The sequence below is a fragment of the Caloenas nicobarica genome, chromosome 18 (assembly GCF_036013445.1).
Source record: "Caloenas nicobarica isolate bCalNic1 chromosome 18, bCalNic1.hap1, whole genome shotgun sequence".
In the NCBI taxonomy this organism is placed as follows: Eukaryota; Metazoa; Chordata; class Aves; order Columbiformes; family Columbidae; genus Caloenas; species Caloenas nicobarica.
In genome coordinates, this window is record NC_088262.1 from 5543946 (window position 1) to 5568283 (window position 24338).

The following is a 24338-nucleotide window of genomic DNA, read 5'->3' on the forward strand; positions in this document are numbered from 1 at the left end:
GGCCAATGGCATCCTGGGGTGTATTAGAAGGGGGGTGGTTAGTAGGTCCAGAGAGGTTCTCCTTCCCCTCTACTCTGCCCTGGTGAGACCTCATCTGGAATATTGTGTCCAGTTCTGGGCCCCTCAGTTCAAGAAGGACAGGGAACTGCTGGAGAGAGTCCAGCGCAGGGCCACGAAGATGATTAAGGGAGTGGAGCATCTCCCTTATGAGGAAAGGCTGAGGGAGCTGGGTCTCTTTAGCTTGGAGAAGAGGAGACTGAGGGGTGACCTCATTAATGTTTATAAATATATAAAGGGTGGGTGTCACGAGGATGGAGCTAGGCTCTTCTCGGTGACAACCAACAGTAAGACAAGGGGTAATGGGTTCAAGCTGGAACACAAGAGGTTCCACTTAAATGTGAGAAGAAACTTCTTCTCAGTGAGGGTGACAGAGCACTGGAACGGGCTGCCCAGGGGGGTTGTGGATTCTCCTTCTCTGGAGACATTCAAAACCCGCCTGGACGCCTTCCTGTGTAACCTCACCTAAGTTTTCCTGCTCTGGCAGGGGGATTGGACTAGATGATCTTTTTGAGGTCCCTTCCAATCCCTAACATTCTGTGATTCTGTGATTCTGTGATCTGCCACTGCGAGCCTTGCTAAGATCTGGGAGTAGACGATGTAGCTAACGAGAGAAGAATTGATTTTTCTCTGAAGTTCAAAGAAATTTAGATAAAGAGTTGCTGTTTGAGGCAGCCTTGCTTTAGGCCACTGAGTTCAGGTCCCTCGGTAGTGCCAGGGGATGGGGTCTGGGTCCTTCCAGGTGTGGAAAAAAGGCTTTTTAGCCCCTATTATCACACCCAAACCTCTGAAATTTGTTTAGCAATAAGGAGTGGTGGAGGGAAAGAGGAAAGCGAGGTAACCGAAGCACCTGTGTTAACCCAAGCATCTCTTCAGATGAGGAATTGGCTCTGGGATGCTTTTGGCAGCCCATGGACCATCTTCCTCAGCAGTGAGGGGCAAGGCTGAAGCTGCTGCTCTGCCCCCTGTCCTGCTGCTGCCCAATGTGAAGCAAAACCCCTTGGAAGGAAAATACGATCTCGCCTAGCTGAGCAGTCTGTCAGGTCTCTGGGGTCAGTCTCCCCAGGAATAAACAGTGAAATGCTTGCAGAAGTCAAGCTTTGACTGCTCATCCTGGGGAGCTGCGGTGCGGGCAGCGTGCTGGGTGGATATTTGCCCACAGCACAAGCAGGGTGCTGGGTACCCAGTGGTGCTGATGGGGAAAAAGGCACTCCAGGTTTTTGCATTTCGCTTTCCACTTGCTGCTTGGTGGCCCCATGCCTAATTTTTTTTTTTGCTCATTCCCCATTTTGGAGCAGTTTCCCTCAGCTGCTCTCATGGGAAACTCCCCCACCTTTGCTCTCTTCTCATTTAGAGATGTCACCTCCCCAGTATGTCCAAAAGGCACCTCCTGGCCCGCTGGCACTCTGGGTGACAGGAATCCTGGCTGCAGCACAGATGGGGTGGGAAAGGTTAAATCAGGGGAAAATGAATTAGGACGAGCAGAAGTACCCTTGATCAGGACGGTACCCTCTAATCCGGCTCCGTCCTCCTTATTTACAGTTGCCAAGAGGGGAGGCAGGAGAAAAGCAGCCCGGCAAGATGCACAAAGCTGATCTCCTTCCCTCCAGCTTTGTTCTCGCTAATGTATTTGCTGGCAGTGCTCGCCGTACCCGGAGCACTTGAGCACGGTCGGAGCGACTGTTCGCAGCCAAAGGCAGGAAGGTTGGAGCAGGCACAGGGCTGGGAACGTCTCAGGGGGGTGATGGGATCCCCTGGCCCTTCAGTATGGGATGCACGTGGGGAAATGAAGTGCTGAGGTGTCCCCTGTCCCCTCCTCGGCTGGGAGAGGTGCAGGCAGGAAAACCTGGCAGCCCCTGCCTGCGCCTGTGCTGCGGGCAGCACCCGGGTGATGCTTCTGCCTGTGGCGCTGGGCTAAGGGCTGGAGAGGTTTCCCTAGACTGTCCTGCTTGAATGTATTCATCGAGAGGCCTCAGGGCTGTTTTTCTTCTAGCTCAGCATTCAGGAAGAAGAGTGGAGACATCTGAGTGCGCTGCCCTGTACAGGGACACGGGAAGGGCAGGGCTCCGAGGGGCTCGAGTTGGTTGTAGCTGGCAGTGTTGAAGAGGAGACCAAAATCACCCCAAAATCTCCTGCACCATAAGAGGAGGCATTTGACACCCCCAGTTGCAAGCAAGTGCTTCCCTCCCCAGCATCAAGCGCTCCTGTAGTGTGAGGAATCTGCACCGTGCGGGACAGCAGAACCCCAGCCGGCTGCTGCAGAATATTCTGGCATTTTTAATAAGGGTTGGTGCGGTCACTGCGCTTGTTCCAGGCAAAAGCAATGAGAATTTTATGAGGTGTAAATGGATTGTGAGTGCCTGAAAGTGGCCATGTCCCACTCCGTGCATGCATGCATGTGCTTCTGCACCTCCTCTCCTCTGCCAAAATATCTTGTCTCCTTGCAGGCTTGGAGAAAAGATAAATATTAGCACCGTGAGATGCTCTGATCTGAGTTTCCATGTTGTTGTGGTTAAAAACCCCTTCTTCAGACTGTGTGATTCATTAGGGCCCAGTCTCTGGGGTTCAGAGGGAAACTGGAGCAGCTGTTAATGAGGGAACAGTAATATCTAGATCTCGTTTCAAAGCAATAATGGAATTAGGAAGAAGACAAACACAGATCAGTCCCGTGCCTGATGGCTTCATTTTCAGCTTTTTTCTTGCTTTTCGCTTTATTAGTTAGAATTAGAACATCCATTCTGCATTAGAGGGCAGACGATGAAATCACACAGGATTGGAGAGTTATCAGTGATGGGCTGAGGTGGGGAAGTTTGGGCTTCCTCTGCCATTTCAGAGAGATTTTGCTGCAGAGAACAGCAGTAAAAAGTGCAGGGGGAGCAGGAGGGGACGGCGAGGCTCTGATGGAGAGGGAGACAGGACAGCGAAGGGCAAGAGCTGGAGCCTGCAGCCTCTTTAGCAAGCCTTGTAATATGTTATTAATGGAAAAGAAACTGCAATTTTTATTTTGTGGAAATTCTTTTCTTCCACATTAATTTTTAAAGGGCGCTTTGCTCCCATTACAGCCTCCTGCCGGAGCGCGGTGCTGCCTGGGAGGAGCTGCCCTTTGAAAGGCTTTGGGGGACCCATTTTGTGTTTGGGCAGGGGTACAGGGTGCTTCCCCAGGGCCAGCATCCCAACCCCAGTGCTCCGATCACATCCCCCAAGCATCACTCAGGCCCTGGGGCGCGAGATGTGGAAGGTGCCTGGTCTGGGCTGCAGTGGGCTGTGCGCCTTCATTAGGTCCTGGGGCTTGATGAGGGCTTGCCTCCACATGGAGCTTGCTCTTAATTAACTCCATGTGCATAGAGACACGTGGATCCCAGAACAAGAACAAGGCGCCCTTATTCCCAATAAGCTTGTCCGCACATGGAGTAAATCAATAGCAGCTCATCAGGAGCAGCGCGCTGCTGGCTGGAGATGCGCCTGAGGATGAGTCACATCCAGAGAGGGGGGCAAAGTAAAACAAAAAAACACCAAAAAACCCCACAGAAATTAAAAAAGAATCTGAGATTAGAGTCCAGAGCTGGAGCTAAAGAATGACCATGGTGTTTCTGGTGTGCCAAACCAAAGGACTGGCTTTGCACCGTGTCCCCTCTGCTGCCTGGTAAGCCTTGCAGGTGACTTTTGCACCTTGAACCCATAATTATACGCTGGGTTGGGGGATGGCTGGATATCAGGAGACTCCGTGACTTTCAAACTGGTTGTGGGTTGGTACGTCTGCACTGAGAGCTCAGCAGCAAGCGGTGCTGGAGTTTGTGCTGCTATAGGGCTTCTGCTGGGCTGTCCCAACCTGCCATCGCTTGTGCTGCCGGTAGCATTTCTGCGTAGTTTTGGGCTGGAGTGTGTGGGGTGAGTCCTGCTTTTAAGCTGGTTTTGCCCCGTTTTGGGCTGGGCTGTAGCTACGTGGGCACCCAACGCTGGGAGGCGTTTTGGGGTGACATCTCCTAACATGCCCACAGAAGTGCAACAGCAGAGCTCAGCTCCGCAGCAGGGCATGCTGAGCACCGTCCCAACCCTGCCTTCCTCCCTCTGCCACGTCTCTCCTCCTCCTCTGCCAGTGAGATGCTAATTGATGAGTTCCCAGCCATGGATTTGCATGCAGGGAGCAATTAGACTGGGCTCATGGGCAGGCACGGGGAGCAAGCCCTGCCCGACCCCCCCCCAGTGTGCTCCAGCTCCTTCTCCCCGCGGCAGCTCTGCATCTTGCTGCGCCCCGTCGTTTCGCATCAACCCTGCGCCCGTGACGGCTTTTAGTCACATTTAGTCGCTGCGGTATTTTGACGTGACGTCGAGATGTTTCAGTTCATGCAGACGAATGTTCCTTGTCGGCACCTGAAGAACAGAGTCAGGCGCAGCAGTGCGGGCACGGCCGGTGGCTCCAGCATCATGCAGAGATGCTGCCCCCGAGCATCACCCACTGCTGTCTTGAACTGGCTGCTTCCTCCCTGTGTGCAGGCAGGAGCAACTTCATCCATATGGGGGAAAAACCAGCAGATTTGGGGCTGAGGTGGCTTCTATCTTCATTTCCCCCCTGCATAAGGATCTTCTTAATTCTCTTTCCCACTGTGAAAGCTCTGCGTTGCTTATGCTGAAAAACATTCTTTTTCTTTTTTTTTTTTGCGATCATAGACTTCGAAATCCAAAGTATGTAAGATGGTTCCTGTCTAATTAAGTACTTAACCTGCAACAAAATAATGTATTTTATGTTGATGGGTTTTTTTAACAAAGCAAATGTTGACTCTGTTTCTAAGTGAAACATTGAAGCAGGCGAGTTGGAAAATAGTCATCATATTCAGACTCTGTAAACATAATGTTTTTAATATTTTTCTTCCCCAGCTTGAAACCAGGTCAGCAAACATAAACAAAAATTTGCGGGTAGTTTCAGTTGCCCCAAAGCTGTGTTTCTTCAGTAAAGCTTTGCATGGAAAGTTATACCCAGTGTTTGCTAATGCAAACCATTAAGTGGAAAGGGCTGGGCTCCTGCTGGTGCCCAGGGAAAGGTTTTCCCCAAAGGAGACTGTCACCTTGGTTTTCCTTGCTATCACAACATCCCAGGCGTTGCCCTGAGAAGCTCCAGGGAGCCTGGCCTGTGTCCCCATGGCAGGGTAGGACACTGGTGCTGGTGGAGGGAAAGAGAGAACGTGTGGGAACACAAGGTCTGCACCCCACAACTCTGCTTTAACTGGTGTTAAGGTGTTCGCATCCTCCAGAAACAGCGATACGGGTCCCTCCAGCCCTGCGCTGGTCCATAGGGTTGAAATGATGCTGTGTTCATCCTTGGACTCGTCCTCTGAGCTTTTTGCAAGACTTGGCCAGGTTTCCTCAGAGGCTTTGAGCCTGTACCCTTCTGCAATTAAAATAGCAGCTGGGAAGGCGAAGGACCCAGCTGCAGCAGGTGTGGCTGAGCACCGGGTGCTTTCGGCTCACTCTGGAGCTGGTGCAGCCAGAAATCAGGCTGCATCTGCCCCATCTCTCCCCTTTTCCGCTGCTGAGCCCCAGGCTACCCATTTGTAGCAAGCAGATGGGCAAAACTCAGAGTGTGACCTTCTCTAAAAAGCTTGAAAGGCATTGACCTCAGTGCGGTGGTCACATTTCCCTGTGTGGTGGTAGAGGGCAGATGGAAGGGTGTTTTGAAATGCCCCTGTGTCTCTTTGCCTTTCTGGAGATCTTGGTGATGTCTTTGTGGGTCTGGCAGCTGCCCGGCGAGGGCTGTGCCCTGGGGTGGGATGCTCTGCTGCTGCGGGGGGTGGTCTCTTTGGTCCATCCCTCCTGCCCCGATCTCCCTGTCTCTAAAATCTCACCCGCAAGCATCCCTCGTCCCTTGCCCAGGTGTCTGCAGATGGACGGGAACGGGCTGTGGGAGGGGCATGGAGGTAGAAACCAGTTGGTCGTGCATCTGAGATGGAGATGGAGCTGATTTGTTTAGCTTGCTCGCATCCCAGCTCCTTGCTAACAGCTCTTCCCGCTGAGGTTTCCCCTGGCCCTCAGTCAGCAGAGGGAATTCCCTCTGCCCGAGCTCCAGCTGCAGCCTGGATCGCTGCAGCGAACGCCAGGACGGGCTGGAATTGCCGCCTCTCCCAGGTTTTCCCGGCTTTTGTGGTCATTGCCTGGTTACTGCATCTCCGTGCCGCTCTCCGTGCCATCCTGCCACCCACTCGTTCGGGCGATTAGAGAAGCGCTGAATTAATTAGCGGCTGCTGTTGACCCTGCAGAGCCGTCCCCTCTGCCGTGCTCCCTGCTGCAGCTGCTGACATCCCCTGCTCAGGCTGAATCTTTCATGCACTTGCCTCGTGTATTTTTAATAGGCTGGGATTGGGTTCGAGCTCCTGCTGACAGCTTGGGGGGGTCTCAGGAGTTTGAGGGGGCTGCAACTCATCCCTCAGTGGGATGTGGCTTGGAGAGGAGAGAGCGGTCCCCAGGGGTGCAGAGGGAGGCAGAAAGCCCGTATCACCTGCGCCAGATGGATTGTTGATGCTCACAGGGAATATTTCAGCTCCACAGGGAACATTTGGGGTCTGCAGGGATGGGCGCAGGGTTTTCTTGCCCAAGGGGGGTTAGCCCAGCAGTGGCAGGAGCAAAAAGCTCATCAAGGCTTCTCAGAGCGTGTTGGGGATGGTAAGGGAAGCGGAGAAGCTGCCAGGACAATTAGCGCAGGCTTGTTCTCACCAGCACATCCCTGGGATGGAGTGGCTTTATAATCAGCCTGTCGCTTCCTCGGCTTTATTAATACATTGATTTTTGGTGGGGGGTTGGCTCCATGTGGCGTGGTGCCTGCCAGCGAAGCCTCTGCGGGGAGAGGGGGAATTCGAGTTGGTGTGTCTCTGGGCATGGCAATGTCTCATTTTGGAAGCTGTTCAGGCTTCTTCCTAGGGGACCAATGGTGGAGGAGGAGGAGAGACATCCCCTCCATCTGTGCACTGCCCTAGGAAGAGATTTAAATCACAGGCTCATGAAACAGACAAAATGTGCCTGTTTTGCTCAGGCTTTGAAGTTTGTAGGAGACTCCCAGCAAAGCTCCCCTTTCCCGTGTGGGGAGGTCCGGCTCAGGGGGAATCTCTTTTTCTGGCCCTGAAGGCAGTGGCCTCTGTCCGGGCTGACATTTGGGTCAGCAGCGAGGACTCAGTGCCCTCCTTCACCTCCTGGGTCAGTAACGGGAGGAGGTTTTCTGTGCCTGGGGTTGGTACCTTGGTCCCCCATCTGCCCTCCAGCAGTGCAGGGCGAGGGATGCTCTCCATGGGAACATATTAATATATAAATAACTATAGAGAATTTAAAAAAAAATTTACAAAAATATATATATAAGTTTAGGGCAAGTTTTATCCTGATCTACCTTCCCATGTGTCTGGGATCTCCTCCTCTCTGCTTTGCCCTCTCATTCTTTCCTGCTCCGTGTGAACCCACCCGGCCAGTGCAGCACCCCTGAATGCCACACGTGTGATCATGCAGAGCCATCTCTTCCACGTCTTCATTTCACCAACTGTTACATAAATCCGCTTTTATACTGAAATTGTGGACGTCACTGAAGCTCTGTCCATACCCATAACATCACTGTTACCATGGGAACCAGCGTACTTCCAAGGGGGAAAAAAGTAGAAGGAGACTAAAAAAAGGACAAAGAAGGAACAAAATAAGACAAATATGTGACATATCCCAACTATGTGTCGGTGTAGGATGTTACAAAGATTTTGCTGCAACTTGTTTAGGAAGCCTTGCATAACAGTTTTTGTCTTGAGAAGTACAGTGAGCCAGATCAGGGCCATTAGAAACTTAATAGTATCCCAAATATCCCAAGTGCCTTAATGAAATGGAGGAGTCTCTGGCGACTCTGCACAAGGTGTATTTTTTGTGTGAGCATGAGGGGAAGAAGCATCTGTCCATGTTGCAGCATTTACTGGGGTTTCTGTAGGTTTTCCTCCCGACTGGGGCTGCACATCGTGACAGGGGTGGAAACACTGGGTGTTGTGGATTGTCCCAGTGAGCAGCCAGTCCTGCTGCTCTTCTGCTCTGCTGAGCTTTGAGGTGCTATTAAGGGACAATTTACAGCCAGCAAGTTTAAAAATATATATATTTGGGGGTTAAGTGTCTATCCACTATGCACTTCATAAGGCGTGGTGGGAAATAAGGTCTTAAATATATTATTGAGCACCGGTTTTGGCACATTTAGTGTATTTTAATGGGTAACCCCAGGTCCCTCCTGCAGAGGAGGAGTCCATTAGGAAGGATTTTACTGCTCACAACAACATCTTCATTAATGCCACGTGTGAGCTGATGGAGGGAGCACATCCCCGGGGTCCGTCATGGGAGGTGGTGGCTGGTGCGGAGGCTGAGAACCGGGCATTTTTGGGCTGTGTTTTTTCTGTTGTTCTCTGCTCTGTGATACCAAGACAGGCATGAGGAGGAAGGAAGGACTGGGACAAGAAGCCAGAATAAATTCAGCCTGAAGTGCTCTGGCTTGACATTTTATTTTATTTTTTTAAAGCACCCATCCTCCCAGGTGCTGGTCCCAAGGCTGGGCTGCCAGCAGCTGAGCCCTCCCAACTCCCAGTTCAGAAGTTAATTGCAAGTGATATGCAGGGCTTTTCTTAAAAGCTCCAGCTCCTGAAGTTCAGAGATTATGCAAGACACTCAGCTTGCAGGATTTTTTTTATCTTCTCTTTTTTTTTTTTTTCCTTCTCTTTAAGCAATAAGATTTTAAATCCTTTTTGTTGCTGAGAAAAAAAAAAAAACCTTAAAGTACAAATCTAAAAGGTTATGGGGAAACAATTCCATAACAGTGAAGCAAATAAGGACATCGTCAGGAGTTTTTTTTGACAAAACATTTTTTTTTTTAATCAAGCTTCATCCCCTCTAAATACAGCATCATTCTTTGCTTCGTCACCTGGGTGGCTGAGCAGGGTTCCTCTGCACTGCTGAGCAAATCCCACATCCCCCTTGAGAGGCAGCTGCATCTCCTACCTGCAGCAGACAGGGCAGTTTTTAAATCTTTGGGAGAAAAACAAAAAGATGACTACTCTGCAAAATCCCCTTTTCCCTCTTCTTTTGGGCTTTATATTTGCCGTTGTGCATTACGGGAGCTTTGGGGACCATGGTGTGGCCATGGTATGGGTGAGACAGGAGCAGTGTGCGGCTGTTCCACAGCAGAGGGAAGCAGCCGCCGGCACATCCCTGTGAACATCTGCAAGGGAAAATAAATTAGAGATGAAATTTCTCAAAAATGCTGGCATGAATAATCGCCCTGTTTTGGTTTCCCAGGTTTAATTGTGAAGCTGCATGAATTAAAATCATCTCCTGGGTCTGTCTGTGCTGTGAGAGAAGCGGTTTTGCAGAGCAGTGATGAGGCAGAGATGCTCCCTGGCTGGCTTTTTCCTAACTCAGAGCCTGTGAACAGGGACGTCAAGGCTATGCCGGGCTAAGAGAGGTTGTGTCAGCTCCTGGTAGCGTGTGTTTGTGCTGCCAGATGTGGCGGCCTGGGATGGAAATGCTCTCTGAGTAATGTTTTGAATTTTTAAACCTCTTTGCTGCAGCCCCACTGGAGCACCCTTGGCTTTGCTTTCCAGGAACGGGCTCTCCTGGCAGGAATCCCTGCGGATCGTGGGGCAGGAGGCGTGTGCTCCATCACACACATGCACGGAGTGCGCCCGGGGCTGCTGTGCTCGCAGAGGGTTGTCCACCCTGCCAGGAAAAAGCGGTTTTGCTGTCAGTGCGATGCTGCGGGAAGGGCTGTAAACCTGCCGCATCTTCCCTGCTTCATCCCACTCTTGTGTTACCTGGAGGGAGGGGAGGTACCGCGGCTGGAAAAGCCCCTGGGAGGGCAAACCTGGGTGACAGAGACCGTGTCAGGATCCCACTGGGGCAGGTCCTTGCCAGCTGTGAGCCAGGCAAGTGGATTTACCGGGTAAAGATGCTCTGGGAGCACCTCTGGCATGGAGCATCCAAGGGGATGCAGATGCTTCCTGCAAGTGCTAAAAGCAAAAGATGGGTGCTGGTTTTGCTTTCAAAGGATGATAGGGAAAAAAAAAAAAATCCAATTAAATGTCAAGGATTGTGATGGGACTCCTGTAACCTTTCAGCTGGACATGACATTAAGAGCCTTTTCCTGCTGGCCTGGTGCAGTTGGAGGTGGAGCTGGGAAGGGGTTATTATTTCCATCCGTGAGGCAGATTAATTCTGAGGACTTTTAACTTCCCTTGCGAACGGCCTGAATTAATGTTTTAGAATTCTAGTCCCTGCCTCCTCCCACCCCCCAAAAGGCCAGACCCTGGAAGTGCCATTATGCTCCTGTCAAAGGGGCTATTTCTGGAATTGATGATATGAATGAAGCCTAAAACTCCGCTCTCATTAACGTCTGCAGCTTATCCCAGTGTCACTCCTAAGCTGGTGGGTCTTGGTGACACTGCAGGGGAAGGCTGTCATTTCAACCCAATTTTCACATTGCATTTGCACAAAATTTTTTCCAGGCTTTGCCAGCGCTTTCGGCACATTTGTCAAATACCAGCCGCTGTCCCAGAGAGTGAAGGCAGAAGAGAAATGACTGCAAGTGGTGATGGGGGACTCGATTGTGGCCATGGCCCCTGTGTCCAAATGACCTCTCCTTGCCCCAGGCAACAGGGAGCAGAGCTGAGGTGTCACCTGGCCAGATCCAGGCAGTTCGATGCATTTCTATGGTTGGATTTTATTGTAGGATACAAACTCGCAGCCCCTGGTGCTGCCCGGGAGCTGGTCCCCACCTTGTCCATGGAGTCCCACTCCCCATCACCTTGGCTGTGCTTTTGAGGGGTTCCACCACAGCTCCTAGTGGTGGCAGGACAGCAGCAAGTTGCTCTGGAGCATCGGGGCTGCTTAGGGAGAGCTGGATAAGAGCTCAGGGAAAGAGCCAGAGAGGACATGGATGCAGGGAAGGAGGAGAGGAGGAATGGCCAAAGCCGCCTGAGAGTAGCAGTGCATTAAAGGAAGAAATATATATTAATCTCATAAAACAGCACCTATCCCTGTAAAGCGTAGAGTCGAATTGGTTGGAAGAGACCCTCAAGATCATAGAGTCCAACTGTTAACCCAACCCTGGCACTAAACCATGTCCTTAAGAACCTCATCTCTGCATCTTTTCAAACGCTCCAGGGATGGTGACTCCACCACTGCCCTGGGCAGCCTGTTCCAGTGCCTGACAACCCTTTCCAGGAAGAAATTTTTCCCAATATCCAATCTGAACCTCCCCTGGTGCAACACGAGACTGTTTCCTCTCATCCTGTCACTTGTTACTTGGGAGAAGAGACCAAACCCCTTCTTGCTCAAACCTCCTTTCAGGCAGTTCAGAGATCAGCTCCTGTTCTCCAGGCTGAACCCCCCAGGACCCTCAGCTGTTCCCCATCACACTTGTGCTCCAGACCCTTCCCCATCTTCATTGTCCTTTTCTGAACTCAAATGCTGCTCTCTGTTACTGACTTGGCCATCGGTGTGGGTGCCTGACATTCCCCCAGTGAAGGCACCACCATCTCTGGGGCCGGGTGATGCTGTGGCACGGTGGTGCCCACTCCCCCCATTCCCGAGGAGCACCAGGAGCCGTGTGTGTGCCCCGACTCGATGGGGAGAACCTGGGATGCTGGTGGACCGAGCATCATGCCCGTCATCCTCTGGGTTGCTGCTGCCCTCGAGCAACAGCTTCTCACTTAATTCACTTGCTGGTGAATTTGATCCAAACTTCTGCAACTAAATCATAGCAAGCATAATGCAATATCTTTCTGGTTTGATTATATTAAGCTGGGTAGCACTGGCTAATTGAATCTGGGGCTGTTGCCTCTTAATTACAAAAGGTCGGGCTCTGCTGAGTGCAGGCAGGTAGCACGGGGATCGCTCGTGCTGAGAAGGGGCTGAGGGCTCTTGCTCTGTGCAAAGACTCCTGTTTGTAGCACGTGAGAGACCTCTGCATATTTTCCTTTTTTTTTTAATGCTTTTTATCTTATGAATTTTAAGAGTCAAGTTACAACAAAAGTGTTACTGGATATTTCTGTGTGGCAGAAACAAGATTTTTGTTTTAATTGAGAAGAACCTGTGAGCATTTTGTCTCTCTGCCTCAACTAAGTTGATGGTAAAAAATGTGGATTTTTGAGAATAAGCTGGGGTGAGCAGGTGACTCTGAAAAGTGGGGACTCTGACACCTGTGGGATGGAGCAGATGGGGTGTGCATGCGGACCCTATTATTGATCGGTTTTAAACACACTCCCTGCCTGCTCGGTGCAAGGAGCAGGCAGGACTCCCCAGTGCCAGCTCCATTCCTGGCAAATATTTCTCTCTCAGAGCACGGACTGTGGGCTCAGCTGAGTGCCAGGGCAAGGGGCAACGGCAGTGCCACCGCTGCCCTTCGCCGCCTTCTCTTCCTCCTCCCTCTCCTCCTCCTCCTCCTCGCCCCAGCTGCTGGCCGAGGACCAGCACTGTCTTCGATGCTTCCCAAAGCCCCTTTGCCCCTTCCCTGCCCACGCAGCGGCAGCAAGCGCCGTTTCAATAAAGCACCTTCTGCTCTGGCTAATTGAAGAGTTTCCCTTTGTCAGCCTCTGGGCTCAAAGCAGGGTCGGCACAAAGCCGTAGCCATCAGCACTTTGTGCGCCGCTGAAAATCCCATTAGCAGAAGAAAGAGCTTGAAGTTTCATTCAGCTGGAAAAAAAAAGTAAGGCAAAAAAATAAAATAACTCTCCCTGCAACCTTCTGATCTATCAGCTGCATATTAACATACTGCCCTCAGCACTGCCAGGGTCCCTGTCCTGGGAATATTTAATCAGGGTGAAGTGTTATATTGGACTGAAATGTATTTGCTTGAGGGAGTGATGTGCTGATAAGTGGATCTGAAGTTAAAACTGGGGAAAAAAAGCCTGCCATCAGCAAATAAAACCCCTTTCTGCTCCCCAGATCCCCTTCCCCTCCTGAGATGGAACGCACAGAGGAGACCCAGCCCCAGTGCAGGGTCTTCTCCACCATCACGAAAGAATTTGCATGAAGATCAGCCTGTTTGGGGAACCATCCATCTGTCTCCGTGGGTTCTGACCCACCAAGCTGCTCCCAAGCCACCCTGCTTCCCTGCTGAATATCTCACACAGCCCTTGTAGTCTCCCTTTGGGGATCTTACAGGGGTTTTTTAAAATTCTTTATAGCCTCAAGGGTTTTGCAGAGGTCTGGCAGAGCCATGGACATTGCTGGCTCTGCAGAGGGATGCTTTCCAGCCCCCCAAGCCAGAGAACGCCTGCGGGTCCTCCCCGGCAGCCGTCCCCCATGCCTGCCCTGCAGTGCTATATTTGGGCTAAATATTCCAGCCCACAGCCCCGTCCTGACAGTCGGAATGTCTATCCCGATATCTTGTAAACATTTCTTCCGATTAAAAAGATCCAGATTTCCGACGACCAAGCTGTGACTCAGCCCCATGTGATTTCCCAGGAATTCACCCCGATGGGTGGCAGGAGCTGCCAGCTCCAGCCCTGCGCACCCGCTGGGGAGGCACCTGCTGATTCATCCCCACCTTCTTCTTCCCCAGCCAGATAACGCGGCAGCACGGGCTCCCAAACACCGCCTGCCACCGCCTTGTAGCGAAAGCTCTTGTCTGACAAGGGCTATGATGATTTTCCCGGAGCCTGGAAGCTGCTGCCTGCACCCAGGCAGGAGCGTGGCCCTGGCTGCCTGTGCGTCGCGACAGCCGATGGGGTGTTTGCCATGCTAGGCTAGAAAATAACCCTGGCACCGCGTTGTATCGGCTCTTGGAGTTCACATCTCTGTGTCCCAGGCTGGAAATGCCGCCTGGAAGGATGCAGAATTTGGGTACCAGGTTTGAGCCATCCCTAGAAGGATTTGCTGCAGCAGCGCACTTTGTTCTGCCCCCAAAGTAACAGCATCCACAGTCTGTCCTGGCAGCTCAGCTCTTTAAAATTTCTCCAAGAGGCAGCAGTTGGGGCAGGGGATGGACTCTGCTGGCCCTCACAGTCTTAAGGCTTTTGGGCAGTCAGCTAATGGTTTTGACGGGCTTAATTTGGACTGTGAATGAAAAGTTCAAGTGGTGACTTCAGGGAAATGCCCCTGGGACAAGCCGTGACGTGGCTAATAGAAAATTGTAATATTGTTAAAGTGCTTTTCTGTAAAATGCTAGGAGAGGAAATTAATGGTGTGGAGTTGTGTTGTTTTGTTTTGTTTTTTCCTAAAAGTTGATATCGTTCTTTTAATTTAATTTTTTAATCCATCACATCAGCACTCTCACCATGCAACTTTCATTTTATAGCGGTTTTCATATTAACCGTAGCCACTGATGTCAATGAGTAGAACATGCCATGGGTTTGCCATGAAGGTATCTGAACAGCAGGTGAGCCTTCCCTGCAAAACTAGATAATATCTAACCTAGAGAAGCTGGCATGCGCCTTGCTTTAAAGACTAGAGTAACCTTTCTGATTCAGCGGTGTCCACTTGTGGATGCTTCTCTGGGTCTGTTTCTTCCTTGACGGGATGCGGTGCAGGTGGTTCGAGCGGGTGAGCATGCTGGTGATCCTGCTCAACTGCGTGACGCTGGGCATGTTCCACCCCTGCGAGGACATCGCCTGTGACTCGCCGCGCTGCCGCATCCTCCAGGTACGGTCTGGGGTCGATGGGGAGCGGGATGGACTGAGCTGTGGCAGAGCTGGCTCCCTGGGTCCTGTCCACACTGCCTATCCTGCCAGCACTTAAAAAATGCTGATTTTGGTGCTTGGTGTCACCAGGCAAAGCCCCTGACAGGCTGTGCTGACCCCAATGTAGCCAACCTTTGCTTGGAGAGCTTGGGAAGGGTTAACCATTGAGTTTAGAGTGAAAGCAGAACCCAAAACAAACTTGTCCCTTTATCCCAGCACTGTGGGTGCTGTTGGCCCATCTGGGTTGGGGGAAGACACGGGGCTGCTCCCAGTGCTGCCTCTGCCTGGGGTTTTTAGCCCCTGGTGTGGTGCAAGAGGAGACCTTATTGGACTCAGGTCTCTAATCCCTCCCTGGTGTGAGTGTGAAACAATGTAGGAGCATCCCTCCTCCTTTCTTTTCTTTTGCAGAGCTTCGATGATTTCATCTTTGCCTTCTTCGCCGTGGAAATGATCGTTAAGATGATCGCGCTGGGGATTTTTGGGAAGAAATGCTATTTGGGAGACACATGGAACCGCCTGGACTTCTTCATTGTCATCGCAGGGTAAGCCCAGCACTGCAGGTGCCCCTCTCCCTGTGCTTCTCTGTTGTCATTCATGGCATCGCTTGGCAAGCATTGGATTTGGGGAGCAGCTGGTTTGCAGCAGTGGAGGTTGAGGGTTTGCTGGGCTTCGGGTGATGTCAGCATTGCCCATCCTGACTTTTGGATTTGGGCCAGCCCATGCCCTGGGGCTCCTCGCTGGCATTGAACTTGGCTTTTCTCCCTCCAGCCTCATTGGTGGTTTCAGTTTCCATCAGGCAAGGTGGCTCAGCGGGCGGTTGGGAGCACGAAGCGGCGTGCCAGGGAGGATAGCTCACTGAAATGTGCGTGATTGCACTCATTGTTATACTTTTTTTTTTTTTTTTGAGGGAAAGCGACCAAGTTCGCCTTTTTGAGTGTTTTCCTTTCAGAGGCACCTGGTTTGAATTAAAGGCTCTTCCAGCACCCACGAGTCTCCTGGCGGAGACTGGGAATCCACATGAAAAGTCTCTGGCCCCTGGCCAGCGAGCTGAGTTTCTCTGACACACGAATCGCTCGCTGGCCCTTGTCTCCCCTCCCTGCTCTAAGAGTCCAAAGTCCTTTGGGAAAACAGTGGGTTTTTCCTCTTTTGATAGAGCTAGAGATCAAATTTACTGGATTTTCCTGGAAAGGAGCAGTGGAACCTCCCAGCTGAGCTGTTTACCTGCAGGGGTTTTGTGTGCCCCATGAAGGGGCAACACCTTGGTGGGCTTTGTTTATGGTCCATCACCAGCCCCACAGGGCCATGGCACATACCTCTGCCAGGCAGCTGATAGAACCAAAGCAGTGGCCTGGTAAAACCAGTAAGGAGGTGCCAGGTCTCCCAGCACATCCTTGGCCTGGGAAACTCATTGCCACAGGGTGCTGCAGAAGCCAAAAGGTGTAGCGAGGCTCCAGACCCAGGCTGGAGGCAGAGATGGAGGAGCAGAAAGGCCAAGAGCTGTAACCATCTCAGTGAACCCAACTTCTGCAGGATGCATCAAGCTCGTGTGTTCCAGCTGCACCAGCCTCTGGCTTCTCGGGGTAGGAGAGGGCTCAAAGTTTCCTCCTGAAGTGTCTGAGCAGCGTTAGGGGCTGCAGCAATGGGATGTTGCACAAGATAGGACCCCGGGTCTGACCGGCTCTGTTAGGGTTGTAAACATCAGCAGCACAGCCAGGGGCTGGTGCCTGCTGAAGCCACGCTGTGTATTATTTATTTCTTCTTCTTTGTTATTCATTGTATTTGAATTAATTGTGATGAAGAACCAGAGCTGCCCTCTGCCACAGCCGCTTCCCGCATCCCCGATGCGTGGAGACATTTATTTGCTGTAGAGGTTTTGCAGCCTTGCAGCTTGACCGCTCCCGTGACTCCTGCCAGGTTGGCTTTGCCTCTCGCTAAATGATGGGCCTTTCCTTTGTGTGCATGAACTGCTCCCATCTGGGCCTCGTCAAAACCAATTCGGCTGACAAAGGATCGAACTTAAATACAAACTGGAGCCTCTCCTTCCCCAGCTGCTTTCTCTGCTCCCTTTCGCACCCTTGCGCTCTCCTCCAGCCCTCGCCCATCCATCCCGAGTGCTGCATTCTCCTCGATTAAAGATGTAGGCAAAATACACAGTGAGGATCAGAGGAAAAAGCAGTGCAGGGTCAAATCCCAACAAGACGGAGGGAAAATCTGCTGGTGGCCCTTGAGTACAGCTCTGCAGTTCCCACACAGGGCAAGTTACCCCAACGAGCATCCAGAGCACGGGAGTGAGGGACAAGCTGAGCTCGACATGGAGCATCTTGTCTCCGAGCGGGTGCATGATGTGAGGAAATGGGCCAGAGCTGAGCAGTGGCCATGGAGGAGAGGGTGTGCTGGGGCGATGCTCAGATCCCCGCTGTATTTGCTAAATAACCAATAAAGTGTGTCACATTTTTGTGTAGGTCTTGCATAAGGGCTTCAGCCAGTAGTTCACCCTCCAAGTTCCTTGAGAAGTTTCTGGACCTGACGGAGATTGAGATTACAGAGAAACCTTTTTTTGTGTGTGTTTGCCCCAAATCTGGCACTCGCAGAAGGCTGGGAGAGCCGCTCGGTGCTGTTCTCGCCCCCGTTGCGATGCCGGCCACTTTTGTGACGTGCCATTAAATAGTTCTCAGCTCTGTTAAACTGTCCAGAGCAATCTCATGAGCTCATGGAGAGTAAATGACTTCTTTGTGACAATGTAATGCAATTAGCGCTAATTGCAGAGTGTGTAATGTCTGCAACACATCTCTGTAATTACAGGAAAACTTGCTGGAGATGAGAATAGCGCTGTATGATCAAAACTCAGCTTAGTGAAACGTGGCTTTGGCTGTAGGTTACGGAGTTGCATGGGGAAAAGGGAAGGAAAAAAGTGATGAATGACATCATTATGTTGTGTTATTTTAAAGAAGAGGATTTGGGGAGTTAACTTTTAAGAGAACACTTGAAGGTTAACAGGCATTGCAAGCCAGCTCTCGCCCTCTCAAGACGATTCAATATGATTTCAACCTCTCCCAGTGTAAGATGCTGAAGTATCAAGCATGAACGATTGTTTATATCTGAAAATATGCAGAAACATTTACAGTTAAGTGCTGACTGAGGCTCGGGCTGGTGAACCAGAGCTGTGGGATGGAGATGTGCCCTGATCTGCTGTGTCCCTGGCTGCTCCAGGACCCAGCACCCGCTTTGCCTCCCCCTGCTCTGGGCAGGGCGCAGGGACCCCTTCACTGCTCAATCTGTGGGAAGAGGATAGACACAAGTTGAGATCCGTCTGCTCCTCAGCTGGAGCCATCCACAGCCTCAGCCAATTTGCTGCGGTCCCACCAGCTTGCAAGTCATCAGCTTGTTTTGACTTTAGTCAGATAAGGACTTCCTTGAACCTCTGCAACGCTGTGGACTGAGTTGTGCTTTAAACCATCCTCACCAAAAAAAATACCAACCCCAAAACAACAACCCCTCCCCAAAGGTTAATTATTTTCCAAGGAGAAGCTTTAAATCAGAGGATAATTTGGCGGTGTAAGAGCTTACAGGGTTCCTCTCTGCCTTCTCTAGGCACAGGGTCCAGCAGGGCTCTGGGTCCGTGCCTGCATTTCTGTTGCCCCGAGGAGGGCTGTGCATCACCCGTGTTTGAGTTGAGCGGGTCTGTGGTTACTCCAGGCTCAGTCAGTTGTTTGGCCAAGTGCTTGGAGTCCTGTTTGTGCTTTGTTCATTGTAACGGTAACCAGCCTCTTAAAGGACTTTGTAGGAAAGTTAAACACTTCTGGAACACTTTGCTTATAATTTGAGAGGAGCTGGGGCTGGAGGTGCTTGGCAGGCTGCTTTCTACAGACACAGAAATGCCATTTCTTTTAATCTTTGCTTCCTGAGCACTTCTTCTAATGTTCATCCCTTAAGGATGTCTTACTCCCTCCTGGTTTTGAGTGCTGAATTTCAGGGATGCGATATGTTGCAGGAAGCCTTGCTGTGCTCATAAGTGCCAGGAGAGAAAGGGATGCCCCACTCCATCCCTGCTCCTTCTCAAACAAAAGCACCAGGTGGTTTCTGAAAAGAGCTTGAGCTCAGAAATTGGGGTAAAGATGATGATGCTGATCAAGGGGCTGTTGCAACTCCCTGGTTCAGATATAGGGAAGAAAGCACTGGCATGGGGCTGCCCATGGGGGTCCCTGCTGCAGCCTCCCGCTGCCACTGTGGGCAAAGGCTGTTCTTCCCCCATGGATTAGTCCCTTCATCCCATGAAAAAAAAAAAAAAAAGGCAGGAGTGAATGTTGCTTTTTCATAACCTCTGCCTATATTGATCCCTTTCACACTGAGGAGCAGCACCTTGGAGATGCGGATGCACAGTGCCCTTGGCGCTGCCTGGGCATCATTAGTGCCGTGGGGTAATTGCCCGTGTAAGTGGCCGATTTGCACACACAATTACCCAATGTGCAATCATAGCTGCGGCCCCTTTGAGCTGCAGTGAAAGCTGCACCAAACCCTCTCCAGGGATCCCGCCTCTCTCCAGTGCTTTTCGAGGTAGGTGCAAGTGTTCTGGGAGCCAGGAGCCTCTTCCTGGGGCCCCGCTGTGTCCTGGCTCATCCAGAATTAGGTGTTCTTTGCTCCAGGCAGAGGTGGCAGAACCACATCAATCTGATACTCTTGATTGCAAACCTCCAGGGGTTCAAAATCCCGAGCAAGCTGCGTCCCTGACTCACAGGAACCTGCCGGGTAAAAGAAACCCCTCAGCAGCTTCCCCTGCAGCTCAGCTGGCGCAAACCCACCTGTGAAAAGACTTTGGTATTTTTTTTAAGTTTTAGGATTCTTTTTAAAGAGAAGTATTTCATTTCTTTAAGTTCTTCAGCTGAACTTGCTGCTACTTCAAAAGCCTCATTACTCAAGTGTCCTGCCTGGGACACATGGTGCCTCTGTGCAGCCGGATCCAGCAGCTGCGGGGCTCATGCCACCTCCAGTGCTATTCTTTTTTATTCTGTGCAGCTTGATTAAAATGAGTATTTTTAAAATTAAGCAACACCCACGAATAAGGTGAGACTTTCGAGGCTTAAAAAGCAGCTCCTGAGCAAAAGCTGAGCACGGCGGAGGCAGGAAGGGCTGGGAGGAAATTTCCTTCCAGCTGTCTGAAGATACAACGCTGCCTAAAAAATTTCCCCTTGTCTTTTCCAACACTGATGGCTTAAAATTGTCCACTGATTGCTGTGCTTTGTAGATAAAGGGTGCCTATAGGCTCACATTTATTCAGCATTAAAAGGTTTCCAAAAGTGAGCCTATCTCTTGCCGGCAGCTCCTGGGGACGCTGCCCTGCCTGCAGGCCTTGCTGCTCCGCCACTGGTTCCTTACGCGACCTTGGTCACATCCCCTGGCTGTACGGCATCCCTGGCAGCCAGCTGTGAAAGGGGAGAGCTCAAGATTTCGTTGGAAAGCTCCCTCAGCACAAACTCCACAGCTTTTATGGGTTTTCACAGCATCTTCTGCTTCCTGAGCTGGAGTAATCCCGGGGACGGGAGCAGGGTGGGTTGGAGTGATGATGCCGGGTAAGTGTGGGAAGAGGTTTGCCAGTGTTTCTGTGCTCTCTTAGAGGCTCGCTGGGTGAGGGGAGCCCCTTCAACCCCTTCTGTGATGCTCCTGAGCATCACTTCTGCGAGCCCTTTGCCACAGGCAGGGCTGCTGCCTGACACCACGCTGACAAGATCCTTCCCAATGCCTTGGGTTTTATATGAAAGAAAGACCAGCGTGCTCTGAGTCTTGCTATCTCTGGGCAGAACAGGGATGAATTTTGGATGCCTGGTCCATCCTGAGCCATCCCTCACGTCTGTCTGTCTGCTGAGTCCTGGGAGTTTCCCTCTTGGAGGAGTGTTTGCCAAAGGTTTGCATCAGCTCTCTCTCTGCATCCCACCACCAGCCCGTGCTACGTCTGGCTTTGCAGATGCTCCACTTTTATTCTTAGAAAGACTTAAATATTTCCGCTCTCCTCCTGAATAACTCCAGCGACTGGGGGTTGCTGATCACTCTGGCGACTCTCAGCATTTGCCATGAATCCATCCTATTTAATGCTGAGTATTTTTCTGAGCCTTTAACTTGTTCGGGCACTCAGGTTTGTGACAGGCATCGCGCTTTCCTGTTTGAACAGAAATGACATTTGAGTTGAAGCTTCATTGGGGGCTTTTTGCACTGCAGATTTTCAATGCGTAAATGTTATATATGCTGGTAAATGCACCTGTCACCTTGCCAGTTGGTGACATCCTGACGTTCACGCTCCCTGGCTATCTCCCCTTGCCAGGGATGTAGATTGATTCCTCCTGTGCGTCCCCTTGCCTTGGGAAGTGACCTTTGAGCTGGGAGGTGGTGGGATTCTCATTGGACTTGCTCTTTAGTGACTTTTTACCCATGTTTCCGCCCCCAATACTGGATTCTCTCAAGGCTCTTGAGCTGTTATTTATCAGCAACGTGAGAATCCTGTAGTTTAGGTCTGGGGCTGAGCTTGTGCTCTTATAATGCCGGCGCTGGTGGAGATGTCTGGCAGCAGAGGTAGAGAGAGGTCTTGGTGCTAAAGTGTTTGCTCAAGCTAGTGGGTGGTTTGTTTTTTTTTTTTTTAATGTGGTATTGTAATTGTTCTTTAACATATTTAATCCAAATGCATTTTACAGTGTGCCCTTTGCAGCTTACAAGCACACGCAGCTCTGGAAGTTAGTCTAGGGCTGTCATTAATCAGAAAATGATTTGTCTTGGTGCAAATAACCATATGCTGCCCTGAAGTTTGCTGGTAGCCTCTATTTTAATAACAGATGGAAGAAAAGCTGCATGTTTGACGTGGGCTTTTTACCTGAATCAGGTAAACCATACAAAAATCTTATTTTCAAACAGTGAGTGAAACTTCAGCACCAATAAATTCCAGGGAAATTATTGCCCTTCTCCTTACTGGAGCTAAAGCTCACTCAGTGTGGTGAGTCCTGCACCGAGGAAGGGGCTGGTGTTGTTCCTGGGGCCAGGTGGGCTTTGGTGGACACGCTGCCTTCCTCTGTGCTCAGACAATGAGAACAAACTCGTAGCATCCGTATGTGTCTGTCCAGCGTTCGCATCCCGGGTCTGCCCCGTGGCTGTGGGTGTCAGCTAAATATGGGGGAATATGTTGAGGTTATTTTGATCTTAGATATGGTTTGATCATCATCATCCTCACTAGAGCCTATCAAGAGAAGTGGGATAAAGTGTCGCTGCATCAAGAATGAAGTTGTGTATTTGGAAAGAGAAGGTCTTCTACACCCCGGGTGTTCCTCACCTGCTGATGTCAGTGAGGGAGGAGAGGGGGTTTGGCTGATCACAGCAGGAGCAGAAACCTCCCGTGTGCAGCACTGATGCCTTTGTGCAGGGTGCTGGCAAAGCCTCCTCCAGAAGTTCGATGTCTAATCAGGTCTGATTAATTCAGGCCAGGGCAGGCGTGGAAAAAGGTTGTGACTGGGAAGCAGAGAGCCTGTCTGCAAGGTGGGGCTGGAAGAGCTGGGTTTGTTTGGTTTCACAAAATGAAGGCTGAGAGGAAGGAGATGGGATTTGTCTTCTGTGAATCCATCAGATGGGTAAACACCAGTAACAAAGAGCACCTAAAGGACTGTGCTGCCATAAGAACAAATGCATATAAGCTTGTCCTGAATAAATTTAGGCTGGAAGTTAAGCTTCTAACCATCAAAGCTGGAGGGAGGGAACCACCCAACTAGCTTTGAGGTAGAACTTGATAATTTTTGGAAGAGATTAATATCCTGTGGTTGACTGTGGCAGCAGGCGCCTGGCTGTGTGGGGAGCCTCGTGGTCCTTTTCCTTGCCTTTGCCTGGCTCTGCCTCTTCAATAATGGTTTTGGGCAGAGATCTTGTGTTTTCCCACGGCTGGAGAGCAAAGTCCTGGTGAAGATGTGACCGATGGCCCCGCTGTGCTTGAGCAAAGGTTCCAGAGCAGAGTGAGATGGCACTGGGGGACCCAGGGACTTGCAGCAGTCCTGGTGCATCCTCAGACTAAACCATGTGCAGGTTGTACCTTGGTGTCCTGAGCTGTGGAATAACCCCACCGGGCACAGCGCAGGAACACCGCAAGGTTCCTTGGTCCGTGTTTGCTGCATTTGGTATCTGTGAGTGTCATGTGTTTTGATTTGCGTGCTTGCCCACAACCTGAATCCCACCTGCCAACGGTCTCTGCTGGGTAGAGCTCGCAGAGCTCAGTGTCCCGTGTTCCACACTGCCTGTGCCCTGCAGAAAGGTTCTGCACCAGGGATGCTCCTCAGCTTTTCAAGGTTGTGCTGGTGCTCAGCACAGTGAACACAGATTTGTTGAAGTATCTGTACAATTGTTAAAAACAAGGCTGTGTCTGGAAATCGCCCTCCCGGAGTGTGCAGGGGCTTTTGGAAGCTTCTGCACCGGATCTGTGCAAAACCAGTAACCAAAGCAGATAACAGAGAGAAGATCTGTGGCTGTGTGAGCTGGTGTGTCGTGTTCTCGCTCATTGACTTTACTCTGATACGCAAACAACCCTTAATTAATTCCTCTGGCAAACTTTCCTGATGGGAGAGATGCAGTAACAAGTCCCTCTGTGAGTGGTTGGCATATAAGGTTTGATTTATAGTGTTTGATAATTTAACATTTCTCCAGAAGATCCTTGACGCTCCCCATGTTCGTGTCTTCCGCAGGATGCTGGAGTACTCCCTGGACCTGCAGAATGTCAGCTTCTCAGCCGTCCGCACCGTCCGCGTCCTGCGGCCACTCAGGGCCATTAACAGAGTCCCCAGTAAGTTGGATCCTTATTCCTCCTGGTTGATGCAAGTTCTTTATATCTGTGCCCCAAAGGAGGAAGAGCAAACACAGATGCTTCCTGTCTTACATTGCTCCAACGTTCATCCAAGCCTGGTAGTGCTAGGTCCTACCACCACTCTCTGGTTTCCAATGCCTACTTTAAATAATGTTCTTTTTGACACTTCTAGCATCATAGGCAAGCTACCAGTCAATAAGATACTCAGGACTGTCTCAACACTCCTTTCTTTCTCATCTGAAGAGGGTCTTAGGAGGCTGCTAAGGTGAAGAGATGCAGGTGATAGGGAATGACTGAGCCAAAAGCCTTTGCAAGGCAGCACGGCCAGGGGTCTGAGCCACACTGCTCCCACCCTCCCTGCACTACTCCAAACTTTCTTGGAGAAACTGAGGCAAGGAAATCTTGTTGTCCCTGGAGACAGCTCCCCAGGAGATGCTGAGGAGTCTCTTCTTGGAGCATATCTTGCTCTGCTCCCCAGAGCTGGTCTGTACAGCCAAAATCCCCAACACCTCCCAAGCAAGCCTGGGTGGGCTGGGAGGTGGCTGTTCAGTGCCGGTTTATCAGGTCACACATGAGGATCTCTGACCCCCCTTGAGCAGCAATGGGTGGCATTGCCTGCGCCTGCATCCCAGCAGGCAATGGCAACCCAGCCCTGTGCTCGGAGGGACATTGGCCATCGGAAACATGACCCATGTGCCCCGGGAGCCGTTCCTGCCATGCTGGGCAGAGCCCCAAGCGCTGCGAGTGGCACCAATCTCCATCCCTCTGAGATGCTGTATGGATGGGGT

At 51.0% G+C, this 24338-nt stretch overlaps 1 protein-coding gene across 1 annotated transcript in view; it reads left to right on the top strand.

Moving 5' to 3' along the window:
- CACNA1G (calcium voltage-gated channel subunit alpha1 G) overlaps nucleotides 1-24338 on the top strand; it is a 139757-nt gene that overhangs the window by 26739 nt on the left and 88680 nt on the right. The window contains exons 2-4 of the mRNA XM_065648103.1: nucleotides 14580-14691; nucleotides 15138-15271; nucleotides 23432-23529. Of these exons, the coding sequence (XP_065504175.1) occupies nucleotides 14599-14691; nucleotides 15138-15271; nucleotides 23432-23529 (325 nt within the window). The 5' untranslated portion in view covers nucleotides 14580-14598. The remainder of the gene's footprint in view (nucleotides 1-14579; nucleotides 14692-15137; nucleotides 15272-23431; nucleotides 23530-24338) is intronic.